Source organism: Vicugna pacos, chromosome 35 (genome assembly GCF_048564905.1).
Source record: "Vicugna pacos chromosome 35, VicPac4, whole genome shotgun sequence".
In the NCBI taxonomy this organism is placed as follows: domain Eukaryota; kingdom Metazoa; phylum Chordata; class Mammalia; order Artiodactyla; family Camelidae; genus Vicugna; species Vicugna pacos.
The window spans coordinates 27,223,817-27,240,069 of record NC_133021.1 but is presented as its reverse complement, the minus strand read 5'-3'; the positions used below and the strand labels follow the sequence as shown (position 1 = coordinate 27,240,069).

The 16,253-nt window shown below is 35.9% G+C and overlaps 1 protein-coding gene across 1 annotated transcript in view; it reads left to right on the top strand.

Moving 5' to 3' along the window:
• Positions 1 to 16,253, top strand: part of MALRD1 (MAM and LDL receptor class A domain containing 1) — a 355,452-nt gene that overhangs the window by 211,630 nt on the left and 127,569 nt on the right. Inside the window, exon 20 of the mRNA XM_072955135.1 lies at positions 13,626 to 13,783. Within this exon, the coding sequence (XP_072811236.1) occupies positions 13,626 to 13,783 (158 nt within the window). The remainder of the gene's footprint in view (positions 1 to 13,625; positions 13,784 to 16,253) is intronic.

Below are 16,253 nucleotides of genomic sequence, written 5' to 3'. Positions count from 1 at the left end.
CAATATTTTTTCATTATGTTGAAGTTACACATTATAGCATGTATGTACACTATGAATGTTAGTAATTTTACCTTTCCCCACTATTTGTGTCTCCTTTTTCTTTCCCTTTTACTTCTCTTCTGTGATGCCACCAAAACATATGAGCATTAGGTAAAAGGAGATCTTATCAAGGGGGATAACATAGAATATTAGTGCAAAATAAGTAACAATAAGTAGCATAAGTAATATTTTTCTGACCTTATTATATCTTTTGATAACCTTTAATATTACCTTTTAAAAGTAATTTGGCTCTGATCTTTCCAAATAATTTTTACTCACTAATTAAGTAAATACTTTAGAATGGAAGACTGCTAAATCGTCTACTTTCATCCAGTACAGGTGAAGAGAGGTTTTTTTTTTTATGGTTATCATTTGTTTCTTTTTACTATTAAAAATTGATGATGTTTATATCTAACTAAATCGAACAAAAAATGTCTTGTCAAAAATTGTTGTGACTACGTAGCTGGTGTTCACTGAGTGCCAGTCACCATGCCGCTGGCTTTATTCTAGCCTTCTTGTTTAATCCTCACCTTAGCTTGGGGCTTTTACAGAAGAGGAGATTGATGCACAGAGAGAATAAATAAGCCACATGGAAGATCCTTTTTGAATCTGGCATCGGGACCCGTGTCTCTCTGAAGCAAAAGCCTGCATTAGTAACCATCAATCTGGACAGCTTAACATGACATCCTCAAAACTTCCTGAGATGTAAAATATGACGATCATATAAATGAAGAGCACTCAGTACCTTCTCTTCTAAAACACAGAAATGTTGAAAGTGACATCACTTTTCTTACAGTAAAAAGATTTTATCCACATCAAATAGCTGAAAAGAAGTGTTTTTTTCTCCATTTCTTATTTACTGTGGTTGCCATTTTCTTACCACAGTCCACTATCATTTCTGTTTTCCCTTTGTCCTGTGTTACTTTTTAGAGATACAGATGTTCCACTCCAAATGCACAGCAAATGCACCGCAGCGCCAAAGACGAAAACCAGGAGGCTTTCTGTGCTGATAAATCTCACAGTGTGACTTGCAGATACAGTTTTTTCACTGCAAAAAGGCAATAAATGACACCCACCATTTGCTTTTTAGCCAGAAATAAAGTATAAGTAATTCTCTTCATAAATTTTCTTCATGAAGTACTTAGCCCAGAGTTCATCCTGTTTCTCTTATTTTTTTCTGAGATGTAAACTTTCCTAAACCAAAAGAACAAGCCCAGAGCATCTATAACTCCTTCATGTTTCTTCAAAAATCCTCATAATCGGAGATTTCCATTTTGTTGCCAAAAAACAATGCCAGAGTCAAACCACGGACCCCTTCCAGTCATCCACAGGAACCCATTTGAATCGATACCCGAAGCAATTTCTATCCAATTTTTCTGCCTCTGGTGAGAGATGATATCTTAATTTCTATTTTTCTTTTCTTTGTCTTTGTTTATTTGTCTATTTTGTCTGTTTGTCTGTGTTTAAAATACTTCCAAGAATACTTAATAATTGTCTCAAGTAGGAATCAGATGACTTGCTTTCTCTGAAACGCCAAAATGTACCATCTGTGAGGCATGGTATGAAGTGACAGGCATGTGAATGAACGAATTCTTTTAGAATTCTGTAGGGCAAGATTAAACCCTGAATAATCTGCAAATCTTTCAGGTTAATTATCTCCTCATTTTATTTTATTTTATTTTATTTTTCTGCAGGTAAAACAATTTTATTTCACAGTTGTCTTTAAAACCACAAAGACACTATGTTCTCCATATAAAAACATTAGTACAGATAGCTATACTTTCTAGAAAATGATTATATAGACCCTCTTAAAGAAAAATGCACCCCATTGTATGGTTTCAGTAAAGTTGCTTGGAAAAAACTCACCCCTTAATCCTTAATCTCTCCCTACACACATCTCCTTTGGTTTCCTACAATCTATCTTCTGCAAAAATGTTATTTCTTCAATGTATGATTATTGGTCACGGACTCTTGGTCACCCATCTGGACCCTGTGGAGATCACTGTTTACCAGACACATCCCTGACCCTCATGGAGCTTGTGTTCTAGCTGTCTTTGAGGGCCTTACTGATTTCATAATCATAATGACCTGATTCTTCTAATGCTGCATCTGACACTGCTGACCAGTCCACACCTTCCTGAAGTGTTCATCTGTGTTTTCACGACGGTGGACTGTGATTTCTTTTCCCTAGTTAAAATTTTTCCAAAAAAATTTGTTTTGATTGACGTACAGTCAGTTACAATGTGTCAATTTCTGGTGCATATCACAATATCCCAGTCATGTATACACATACATATATCCATTTTCATATTCCCTAATTAATGTTATATTCCATTTTTGCACTTTTTTTTCTCCTCCTAAGACCTAATTGTGACTCTCACCCAATATTCTGACTTTGACCTTTTTACATCATATCCTACACATTTTGCTTGCTCAGAATTTTTATTCTCCCAATGCTCAAAATTTGCTAATTCCTGCATGTACACCTTTATTCCCACATCCTTGTCCCATATTTTCAATTGCCAGCTGGGTAACTGCCAGTATCTCTAAGTCATGTATTCAAACTCATACTTACCTTCCTTTCAGAAAGGATCTCCACCCTCTCATCCTATTCTTGTTTTGACATGATCATCAGTAACACAGTAAATTCTCTCTCAGTTTCAAATTCTGTCAGCTCTTCATTCTCAACTTTCTTTGCAGTTCCATCTCTGTCATCTTAGTTCACTCCTGGCTGTTGCCAATACTAAGGCAAATTGTCTCCGTGAGAATATTCTCCTAAACCAGGCTACTCCTTACACTGGTGCGGGCTTCATGGTCCTAAGTGGTGACTCCTGGTCTCCCAGTCATCAGAGATTCTGCATTGCCTTTTAATTTGCCTTGAAGAGCTTCCTATATTCTACCCCCAACTGAATTTCTGACTTCATCCATTATTCTTCTACAGACACTGTGTTCCTGTCCCTCAAAAATGTGCTTTGGGTGTTACAGATACCACCTTTTAGCCATACCAGTTTTTTTAGCATGATCTATAATCTTGTGTTGATGGCGAACGTGATGAATTGAAGGAATCGAGGCAAACAGACCTGTAGTGTAAGGTTTTATTTGGCTGGGGGTAAGGTTGTGTTCACTGTTTGCTGCAGCTGTGGATGTCAGATGTACGGTTTCCTCTGGTGTCCTGATTTTTGTCTCGCTTGTTGTATTTTGGTGTTCCTGACTTCTCCTGTAAGGTACGAGGGGTGAAGTTCTTTCAGTTGTGGTCCCCTGTTACTATACGGGAGCCTTGTGAGTGTGGTGGTAGGGAGGAGGGCTGAGTGGAAAGTCAGCGGGGGAACGGAAGCATTCTGCAGTCCTGTGATTTCATCTCAGCCTCTGTGCCCTTCCCTGGGACCCTCACAGTGCTTCTCTGCTCTCCCCCGACCCCCAGACTTCTTAAGTGAGATAGGAAATGTAGGTCTTGTTAATAAGAAAAACAGGCACACGTCAAAATGGCTACTTTCCCCTGCCCCCTGTAAGAAGCAGAGGGTTTTCTTTTTCCTCCTGTCTTCACTGTGAGAACTTGGTAGGGCTCCTGCAGGTGAAATTTGGGGGTTTAAAGCTGGTCCCCCTAGGGTGCATATCGCTCAGCCTTCCCCACGCTGAGCCTCCAGCGGTCTGTTCATTACAGTGTACCTCTTCCTCACCCAGTACTGGCCGCAGCCACAGCTCCTCTTCCGAGTCCTGCTTTGCTACGTTGTTGGCTCTCCGTGTCTGCCTGCCTGTCTCTTCAATCTGAGAGCAGCACTTTTCCCTGTGACTTCTGTTCTCTGAAGATCTAAGAAGAGTTTTCGATGTTTTGTTGTTGTAGAGATGAAACTGATGCCCTCCAAGCTCCTTACATTCTGGACTGGAAACCAGAAGTCGTCTTCCCCCATTGTTTTTTTCTTTTTTAATGATCTTTTCCCACTCTTACACAATGTTCTTTGCTCACTGCCATCTCCACTATATTCTTTAATATCCTTATATAATGAACCATCTGTTTAAAAGTCTTTCCACATCCACCAAATTTAATTCATCTTTTATCTGTTGATCTACAGAGCAGTTAAAATCTACAGCTATAGTATTACATGCTCACAATAACCACAATGAGCTGTTTGTTATTATTATTGTTATTATCCCCATTTGATAGATCATGAATATGAGACGCAGTGGGAATTTTAGTGTCTTGCCCAAAGTCATAAAGATCACCAGGATCAGAGTTTGTATTAGAACCCAGACAGTCTGACCCAGGGCTTGTCTTCTAAACAGTACATATTGTTAACTTTTATTGTTAGATTCTTTTGAGTATGTTTCGTATTTTCCCAGCTATAACTTGCCCATCTCCGTAACATCCAAATGCAAGATATGGTGTCTTCTATATAATAGTTATTCAATCAGTAACTTATGACTGATTCCCTTTCTTCCACTGCTGGAATCATCTTTATATCTCGTCTTTAAATTTCTCAGGAGAGTAGCGTTAATTTGCAACTGTGTTCTAAGCACTTTGCATGTAGTGTATCATTTAGTCTTTACCTCAACCTCATGAGGATAAAATACCTGTTACAATTATCTCTTACTGCTTCTGAGTCCTGGAGAATTTAAATAGGCTGCCCAAGGTCACATACCTAATAAGACATAGAGTCGGGGTTTGAAGCAAAGCCTTCAGCTCCAGTACCTGCAGGCTTAACTAGTGGGCAATCCAGCCCACAGTTTCTGCTTCTTACATATTTATTGAAAGAATATGATAATACTGTTTTCTGTTTCCATAAAAGTAAATATTTTTCTGTTCTTACTTGCTTTCCACACTCTTTCAGGTGATGGATCAGAGTCAAAGTTCTTATCATATTTTACTGACCTAAGAAAAGGGTTTATGATTTATTTTATTCGTTTCCTTTTTAATCTCAGTTTGGCAAATGAAACAGAGTTAGAGAAATGCTATTAAGCCCATACATGTTTCCAAAGGCATCTTGTCAAGAAAAGATACATAAAGAGGTTGTGTAGGGGTCTTGCTAAAGAAATTCAGAGTCCTTTGAAATTCCTAGACTTAGAGGAAGTGCCAACCAATTCCATTCATATATCATCTTCACATGATTGAGATATACTTGCTGCTGAGCAAATTAGAAGCTTTCAAAATAAGATGAATCTTCTTAGGGTTGGCATGTCACAACTAGAAGCTTCATTTTTATATCAGATCAACGCATACTGAGGGGAAAAATTTATAGCACTGTATTTTCTAAGAGTAAATAGTACTGAAATGAGACATTCTGCTGAAAAGTTTTTCTTTTGTTTGTTTTTTAAAGGAATAATTACTCTCAAGAGAATAATGCCTAAAGAACAAACTGTTGGGAAAAAAATAAAGAAATGCTAAATCTATTCATTGCACAGCCCTTCAAACAGCAAATAGAAGTCATGTGATGACAGATAATGTCTAGCAAATATCATGAGAAAATTTCATTCTACTTAAGAGGCATTGGTCTGTTGTTACCATTTTGACAACTCCAAGGAAACTTTTGTTCTATCTCTGAGCGTGTTTATATTTCACAGGCTTTAAAACTTGCAGATGCAAATAGCCAACACCTTGAAAATCTGTGGGGGCAGGGAGAGTGAAAGTACAAAAAGTGACTTAGGCATTTCAACTGATAGTCACTATGCATCCTTCTATTTTAGAATGAAGGACAGGTAGAAATTACAGAGGATGTAGAGGCGAGCTAAGTAAGTCTGAAAGGGAGAATTTGCTATTTTGAAAAAGAGGCAGACTGCATCACGTTAAGAAAAAAAAAAAACATTAGACAGCTTTATTTTATGAGCAAGAAAAAAAAGAGATGAAAATTGCCTACAATTTAAAGCAGGGAGTGAATTCAGATCACTTGAAGTGGGAAATTGCCTTTTATGACTTGACCCTAGTGCAAATGAGTGTGATTCTGCTAAGGGCAGTGGAGCTGTAAAAATACAGCTTTCTTTTAAAAGTATTAACTATCTTTTTAAAAAAGATATGTCAAATATATTACCTTATGGCATAATAACTCAATGAAGCATTTTCAGAAACTCAAATTGCAGCTAAAAACATCTGAAAGACAAATTAGAATCTTTATTCTCTGCAGACAATGAAGTTTAAAAAAAATACTTGTGAAATATGGTGATGGATTCTGAATGCGGAAATTGTATTTTGGCCTCTAATGTCAGGTAACAATAATGATTTGAACAAAGTACAGTTTGATGCAGAATTTATCCTATTTGACACTTTAGTCGATTTTTGAAAACATGTGCAATTCTTTAGCATTTTAAGGTAAAAAACTGAACATTAATGAGAAACTTCTATCCAGTGCCTGATTTTAACTAATTAAGCTGTGAAATATAAAATCTGTACCCTGAGACTCTTAGGGACTTGTAATCATAAAACTTGTACAAGCAAAGTTAAAGTATTAAACTGAAATTGTGCCAAAAATATCAGGAGGCAGAGAGCGTAGGGAGAGGTAAAATTCAGACAATATTTAATGAATGTCTGTGTTCCAGAGTTACTACATCAGGTGGTGTTTAATTAAAGTTTGACAGATTTTATAAACTTAATTGAATCTGATCTCATATACAAGAGAGAAGTAACTTTTTAAATGCCCAATAGAAAGTTGTACAACTGTCTAAAATCAAACCAACGAACAAAAAATTCTGCTTCTGTGGAAATCTGTCCCATGAATGAATGAATGTTGGTGACCATTCCATATAGTTACATTTAAATAAAGTGAGCTGGTTTAATAATTTACCATTAAATTCTAACTGTGTGGTGGCAGTTGAGACTTTTAAGCTTTATTCTCTACTTTAACAAGTTCTAAACTGTGTGTGGGAGGCTGACTTGACCTTCCCCAAGGATTTTGCTAGCTAAAAATAGGCCGTTCTCAATGAAGCAATTGGAAGTTTATAAATGTTTGAAAGTGAATCTAGTGTGAGCTTGCTAGATAAAGAATGAGTCTATTTTTGAAAATATAATTCAGTGTAAGGTTTTAGAGCTCTGTGATATAGTACGGAGTTCCTGGATAATTTATAGATTTCTGTTAATTTCAAGAGGCTAAACAACTTTTCCCCTCTGTGATTCTCAAGAAAAAATATGGCATTGCAACAAGTCTACTTCACTTACAAAGTCACCCTTAAATATGCTGGAGCTCCCCAATTTGAAATCCCCAAGGACCAAATTTGCAGTGGTGGCTTCTAAATTGCCATGCACAGGTTGGCAATCTTAAATTTTTAAATGGATAAAGGTTTACATTTAACGCACTAATACATCACGCAGGAATTGACTTTCTGATGTTTGTGTTTGACTGTGGGGTTTTGTAAGACCAAAATGGAATATGCAAATTAGAAGAGGCCAGGTGGGGTACCCTTTGAAGCTCACCCAGAGTCCCCTTACTAATAATTGGAGTTGCTAACTTTGAGGTTGAGCCTTAGGTAACATTGTTTGTCTTGTACTGAAATAAATTTACTGCAGTGAAGTGATGGATTATTATCATCCCCAATGAATTATAGTTTATTTTTTCACAGAGTTCCATGATATGGCCCTAAAATACGAACACCAGATTGTCCTACGTTACTTTCAATGATGTCATATCTGGGGGAAATGAATGTGGAATAGGAAATGAAGGTGATGGTGTTCAGTCTGGTTTCAAGGTTTGAGAATACTCAGTGCCTGGTTGCACACACTCCAATAAAAAGTAATTGTGGCTATTTAAGGATGAAATAATTTTTCCCCTGTTTTATGTGTTTTAGTTTTCAAATGCCTGTAATATTGTTAGAACATTAATTAGTATTAGGTTGTTTGGACTTAAGTACTTAATAAAATTACAGTATTGCGTCTCACCTGGGATGTTGTGTAAAAGTTGCTGAGACACTAATGGTGCTGTGATGTAAGTTACTTTAGGAGCCTATAGGCAGTGGCTAAGGATAGAGAACTTGGTTAGACTGAATTCAGGTGGCTGGGCAAATCTAAAACTTACCTTGGAAACTAACTACTATATGATTAAAATTATTCAAAAGGTGTGTCAATTTCTGGTGTACAGCATAACGTTTCACTCATACATATACATGTATATATATATTCCTTTTCATATTCTTTTTCATTACAGGTTACTACAAGATATTAAATATAGTTCTGTGTGCTTTACAGAAGAAACTTGTTGCTTATTTTATATATAGTAGTTAACATTTGCAAATCTCAAACTCCCAATGTATCCTTCCCACCCACTTCCCCCAAGTAACTGTAAGTTTGTTTACTATATCTGTGAGTCTGTTTCTGTTATGTAAGATAAGTTCCATTAGTGTCTTCTTTTTTCTCCTATTAGTGAAATTTTAATGTACTTTTTTAGTTAGAGGAATAGATTTACTGAAATACAAAGTTTTAAATCAGAATTCCTAACTCTGTAAAATGGAATTAAATTTGTGTCAAGGAACACAATTCCTTTTTTTTTCCACACTGCCCTAAATATTTGACCTTCAGCATCAGGTTAGCACTAAAGCATGGAAAGAAATATATTTGATGCCTGGGTGAGACACGATCTGCTTTTGAGATAGAAGTTCATCAGTCTCATGTGTGACTTAGTATTCAATAGCCACAGTATGAAATGTGAAAATAGTTTTATACAAACATAATTAATATGCATTTATCTCACTTGGAACTAAGTCAAGGCTATTTCTTTACATCCAATATACTGTGATTCCAGATGTTCAATAAAATTTCAACTATATAAAAAGTAATTATTATAGCTAATTGGATTATATTATATTTCCTCATTCAGGATAATGTTTTAAAGCTTATTTCAGAAAGTGTAGTCTAAATGTATTGGAAATCATCAAAGATGTAAAATGTGATAAGATGAGGGAAAAACCTTAATGTTGTTATTTAATCAAAAATAGCATGAATTTGAAGAATGCGTGTTCTTAGTGAACAAGCCACAGCTCTTAGTAGGTTTGACAGATGGAGTTCAGGTGTATCTTGGCTGTGTATGTCACATGTATGTCTTCATTTTCCCAATAAGAAAACAAATAAGTGACATCCTTGCAAAGGAACGTGAAAGAAAACTTAAACATTTTTTTCCATTGCTGAATTAAAACATTGTGTACAATTGACCTAATCCAGAATTTGCATAAAATATATTTCACAGGAGAATAAGGATAGAAGACAGATCCTTGATGCAATAGGGAAACTATCACTTTTTTATACTGAGGAAGCATTTCCACTATCACTGTTTTATATTGAGGAAAATCTTGCTGCAAAAATTCACATGTCATATTCCTTGGTTATTTTTCTTGAAAAAAATTTTGCCAGGTGTTATAAGGTTCTAGGTAAAGAGAAATATTTTCTGTAAGGAACATTTTTTTAAATGCAAGTCACTTTTAGTTTGTGGTCTGACATGTAAGTGGTTTGGAAGTCACCGTTTCCATCCTTCATAGCAAGAGAAAAGGTTGAATAATCTAAAAATCAGCAACTCTTTTTAGATCTATTAGACAATTGAGGTCAAAAGCAAACCACTGCCCCCCATTTGGAGACAAACAGGGGAAAAGGAAACGGTTACAACTTTCTGGACAGAAGCCCAGGAACAGAAAACTCTGCAGGAAGGAATCAGCACTGGGGCAGGAAATCCTAACTGATGAATTGCTGTGGGCTTAATGTGGAGATAAAAAAATTCCAGGGGATTCAGTGTTGGGGACCCCCACACTCTTCTAAGTTTTAACTTCAGAAGCCCTACTGTTTCTCACAGTGAAGATCGGAGACAACTTCTCTCTGCTTTCAGCAGGTGGAGGGGAAAAGTAGCCATTCTGAAATTTACCCAGAGCAGTGTGCTCTTAGTACCAAGAGCTGCCCTCAAGAGAAACTGTTTACCAGAACCTAACTGATGTAAGGGAAGAGATCTCCATCATTGTTATGAGAAGTAGGACAGATTGCCTGGGAATTGTTTGTTATATGTTTCTTGCCCCTCCCATGAAGTGGGATAGTGATACTTGGAAGAGGATTTTAGTTGTACTGTATATTTCAAACTCAAAGTCAACTACTAGAAAAAGTTCTTAAAAATATATAATTGATACGCTAAGAGACAACAAAAAATGAAATCATATGAAATGCTCAGTTAAAGCTAGAAGAGACAGAAGAAGAATGAAAGAAAAAATAATGAATAGGAAAGAGTAACAATTAGGGTAAATGTTAATCCAGCTATATCAAAAATCAGGTTAAATGTTGTTAGTCTAAATTTACCAATTAAAGGACAGACAGAGTAGATAAAAAAGGGGGGGGCAGCTCTGTTAGCAACAAGAAATCCATTTTTAATATAAATGCACAGATAGATTAAAAGTAAAGGGATGGAGAAAGATATACCATGTTAAAATTAATCAAAAGAAAGTGGAAGCAGCCATCCTCATTTCAGACAAACAAACAAAAAGACGTCACAGCAAAGAGGATCATCAGGGATAAAGGGGGGAAATATATATCAATAAAGGGGTAATTACTCCATGAAAATAAAATAGTCCTTATTGGGTGTGCATCTAGCGTCAGAACATCAACATACGTAAGCAAAGAGGAGAAATAGATGAATCCATTATTATCACTAGAGACTTTAACACCTTTTATCAGTAATAGAACCGGAAGACAGAAATCAGTAAGTAATTGAACGGAACAGTACTGAACAGCACCACCAATCAACCGGATAGAACTGACATCTGTGGAATACTTCACGCAGCAGCAGCAAAATACGCATTCTCCCCGGCCTCTCGTGCAACATTCACAAAGACAGACCACGTCTGGGGCCCTAAGACGCACCTTAACAAATTTGAAAGATCAGAAATTACACAATGTCTGATCTGAGACGACAAGGAATTAAGGTAGAAATCAGTAACAGAAATATACCTGGAAAACCGCAGAATACTTGCAGGTTAAACAGAAAACTTCTAAATAACATATGGCTGAAAGAAGACGTCTTAAGAGAAATGTTAAAATGTTTTGTATTAAATTAAAAAAAAGAGAAAGTAACTTATACAAATCTTTGTAATCCAGTGAAAGCTGTGCTTAGAGGGAAATTTTTAGCATTGGATGGTTATATAAGAAGAGAAGAAGGATCTAAAATCAATAATTGAAGTTTCCACTTAAGAAACTAGAAAATGAAGAGTAACTTAAATTTAAGGTAAGCAGAAGAAAACAAATGATAAAATTAAAGCAGAAATTAATGAAATTTTAGTGAGGAAATCAATAGAAAAACATCAATAAAACCAAAAGCTGGTTCTTTGAAAAGATCAATGAAGGTGAAAACCTTCTGGCCAGGTTAACTAAAAAACAAACAAAAAAAAAAGTTACTAATGTCAGAAATAAAATGAAGACCTTTACTTCTGGTCCATGGATGCTAAAAGGATAGTAGAGGGGTATTAGGAACAATTATGTGCCCACAAATCTGGTAACACAAGTGAACCAATGCCTTCAGGCACTACTTAACCAAAACTCACACAGGAAGAAATAGGTAATTTGCATATGCCTATATCTATTAAATAAATTGAATAAATAATTTGGAATATTCCAAAACAGAAAGTACTAGACCTAAATAAGTTCACTGATGAACTCTCTAAACATTTAAAGAAGAAATTGTACCAATTCTATATAATCTATTCCAGAATATAGAAGCAAAGGGAACATACCATAACTCATTCTGTGAGGTCACCCTAATATCAAAACAAAACAAAACAAGACATTACAAGCAAGGAAAAGCACAGATCAAAATCTTCCATCAAAAATACGTAGAGAAATCCTCAAGAAAATATTAGCAAATTCAATCTAACAATGAAAAGAAAGAATTATGCAGCACAACCAAGTGGGAATTCTCCAAACATGCCAGACATGATTTGAAAATCAATTAGTGAGACCCATCACATCAACAGAATAAAGTAGAAAAAAAATCATATGATCAAATCAGTAAATGCAGGAAGAGCTTTTGACAAAATCACAACCATTCGTATTAAAAATCCCTCAGGAAACTAGTGATTGAGGTGGACTTCCCCGACTTGATAAAAAATACCTACACTGCTCTGAGAACACTTCTGAGAGCCTACTAAAATTGGAACGGTACAGAGAAGAGTAGCATGTGTGACATTTTTGTGACATATTTCATATTTTTATGGTGACTGTAGTTCACAATACCATATTGTATACTTGAAAATTGCTATAAGTAGATCTTAAGCATTCAAACACACAAACATACGAAAAGATGGATGTGTTAACTAACTTCGATTGTGAAATCCTTTCAGAATATACACACTTACCAAACTATTACATGGTACACCTTAAATATGTTACAACTGTATTTGTCAATTATACCTCAGCAGAGCAGAAAGAAAGAACATCTACAGACAAAAAATACAGTTAATAACATCATTCTTTATGGTGAGAAACTAAATATTTTTCTGCTAGAATCAGGAACAAGGCAAGGATGCCAGTTCTCACCACTCCTTTGTGTGTACAATGTGCTTCACAAACATGAAAAGGCAAAAAGCCAGGCCATCAGTCCAGAATAGGCTCATTTCACTCTCCTTTGCAATTGACTCTGGCCACTTCTGATTTCAAATCTGTTCAAGGGGATAATGCGTCCTTACATTGAAGAATCACGTGCTGGGAGAGAGAAAGATAACTAACACATATGCTGATAAACCGATGGGTACCCAGTGTATCTGAGGACAAGCTCTTAAACAGCAACCGTTTATAGAAGAAGCCTCTTGTACCTATTAACTCACAATTTCTGATTTAAAATATGTATCTCAGTAACAGTACTTAAATGCCACAGGGAAAAAATATGTTTGATTAGAAAATATTTAATAGTCTCAATTTAGAACTACAAGTAAATGTTTAGCCTAAGAAAGTGTTCATATATATATATTTTTTTCATTCTCCCCCCAGTAAAAGCCACCAAGGGAATAGTTGGTCGCTATGATTCATTTTGACAATGTCTGCAGAAAAAGAAAATTCAATTGTGTTTAAATGAAGGGATCTTTCACATACTAATGCAGTTGAGGAAAACAGAAGTTATCTATTGCTCCGAAAAATAATGTGGTGACTTTCAGAATTGTATTTCCCTTTGCAGTTCTTGCCTGCCATTCACTGCTAGTCTGCTCAGTGTGGGAATCAGAGCTTCCAAAACTGCGATACAGTATCAGTCACCTCCCAACACCCCCACCCTGACCTGCTCTCCAGGCAGCATACAAAGTATTTTATTCACTTGTAACTGATAGTTTTGAGCAAATTGAGAGGAAAGGAATACACTTTCAGAGTCAACGCAAATATTTGATCACTTTATGCACAAGTCACATATAACAAGGTGAATTTTGTGAAATCGCATAATCATAGTGACACTCTTTTTTTTTAAAATTTTGGTCCAAAGAATTAAATGTGATTGATATATAACTGGCAAAAAGAAAAAATTCTGTTTAGTTTTCTCTGTGCGTGTGTGTGTGTGTGTGTTTGGGGAAAAGTGAAATTTGCACATGATTTAAATATATTCTGCCACGTGCTATACAATATATCATTTCATTAAATAAAAAGCATATCCCTCTATTTCAAGGTAGTGGCCAGCACTTTCTATATGTCAACTCATCGGGCCCCAAAGAAGGATTCACGGCAAGAATCACCACTTCCCAGTACTTTCCAGCAAGCGTCGGAATGTGTGCTGTTCGGTTCTGGTTCTACACGATCGATCCCAGCAGCATGGGCGTATTAAAGGTACAAAAGGAAGACAGAGATTTGTCTTTCACTGAAATATTCAGAGCATGTGTTTAAACTTTTTTTTTTTGGTAGTCAGACGACACCAATCCTGATTCTATTAATTTCTCATTTCTTTCTGGGGCAATGGGACTTTGGCAGGCAGTGCCGTCATTCATCTTAATCTCATTCAAGATTTAGCTCATTCTTGGCTGCCACCTGAACTCAATTATGGTGCATGCTATTTAAAAGCTTATCTAGAGATACAAGAGTGTGGGTGGATTCTATATGTATCTCCTGATGATAACTTAGGGACAATGAAGAAATGTGATGCGAGGGGTAATACTGGAGAGAATTTTCTTCCCCAAAGTAAAGACAGAGCACACTTAGATCATAAGCGTATTTCAGGTCCCACTGAAAACAACATGCCTGCTTTACTTTTAACTAGTTTAATACAAGAGTCTGCACCAAATGCAAATATCTTTAGAGAAACAAGTTGCTGCATTTAGACTTCTTTTTATATGAAAGATCAATGAGCTTTTCAATTGTCAGGAACCAATTTTTAAATCTTGATTTCTCATTAAAAGATTATATCTCAGAACACAACATGTATTATTGCCTTGACATTATACAATTACTGAAATGTTTGTCTTTATCTTATATATTGTCTCTTGTAAATAATAACAGCTATTATTAAGTGATTCCTATCTTTCTGATTGTGTATTATGACTTTATATGTGTTGTCAGTTTAATTTCTCACATTCACCTGATGAGGTAATATCTTTTCCCCAAATTTACTGTAAAGAAACTGAGACTCACAGTGTCTTGGCTATCTTCAGAGAGGTCTACTGGAAAGAGCAGTGGAGGGGAATTGTAGTCAGCCTGACGTCCAGGTTTTGTAGAGGAATTGCCCTCCCCTACTCCAAATTGTGTTGCTAGGTTTGCTGTCACTGGCTTTCTTTCGCTGCCTCCACATGTGACCCATGCAGGGCCAGTCATAGTCACCTCCAGTATTTGACACAATGTAGAAGAGGTTTCTCCTTCTTCTGTGTTGCAAGTTACAAGGATGCAGGCTAGATTGGGGCTACTGGGGGCCATCGCTCCCTATATGGGAGAGAGACTGAGAAAGAAGCTAGCACGCAGAGGGGATCAGGACTAAAACAAGAGGAGGAAGCAAAATTGTGCCTCCTCTTTAAATCCTGGAGCGTACTTTGCCTGAGCCAGGAGAATTCTTTCTGTTACTTCCTACTGGAACATTCCGAACTATTACAGAAACCCAGGAGGAACTGTTTTCATAATGTGTCTTTATGTCTCTGACAGATCACAGTAACTGTGGCAAGTCTCACGTTCTCAGCTATTGCTTTGGAAAATCTCGGGTTATTCCCAGACTGAAAAACTTCCTGAGAGTGAAGTGGAAACCCCTTCTTTCCACCCTTTAAGTGCAGGCTTCCCAGCAACATGTCCTTCTCTCATGTTACTTCTTTCTTTCTTTTAGTCTCTAATTTGGGTATAACAATGCCACATTTTACAACAATTTCTAAGGTGCGGTTTTTCAGCTGATGTGTTGAATGTGAAAGAATCACCTGTCATTACAGCATTGGCAAGTCTGATGAAAAGATAGCTTCTTTAAAGGGTCTTACAAAGGGTTTGTGCACGTGTTTTGTAAAGTAACTGAAAGTCCAACTAACCCTATCTGGAATTTTGGTGAGGAAGAACCTCTTCTTTTTAATATTAAAAAGAATTTTTTAAAGAATAAAATAAATAATAATATCCACTGAGGGAGGAGGTGTGGAGAAACAGCTATTCATTGCTATTAGTGTGCAATTATAAAGAGCATTTTGGAAATTAAAAGCTTTATAATTTTTATATCATTTACTGAAACATTCCACATCTATAAATATATTATAAGGAAATAAAGATAGACATGCACCATGTTTTATTTATAAGGTTCTTCATCTCACTGTTATGTATAATAAGAAATACTTGAAACCACCTGAATGTCAAATATTAAGAACTGATAAAAGATAGTATGTTCACTCTTACAGTGAAATACTATGGAGAAATTAATTCTGTAAATGAATAATTAGTGATAAAAATAAGTATTTATGATTCATTAATAACCAAAGTAGATATTAAGAAATACGGATTCTAGAATAACATTTAAAAATATATCTGATTTTGCATGTGTCAACACATATTAATATCTATACATCTTAATCTATGTAAATATCTGTGTGTGTGCATATACGTATAATAGAAAGAAATATACAGAAGGCTGTACATTTAAATGATGAGTATCTCAAGGTGGGGGGACGAAAAGATTTTTTTCATTACATTTATGTTCACTTGTTTTATAATTTTTTTCTACATTAAACATTTTCTATCTTTCTAAAAAGAAATAAATGTATCTTTCTAAAGGGTCTTCCTATTTGAAAAGGCTGAAAGATGCTGCTCTGGGATGTGCCATAAACAGGTGCCTTCTGGAGTTAGT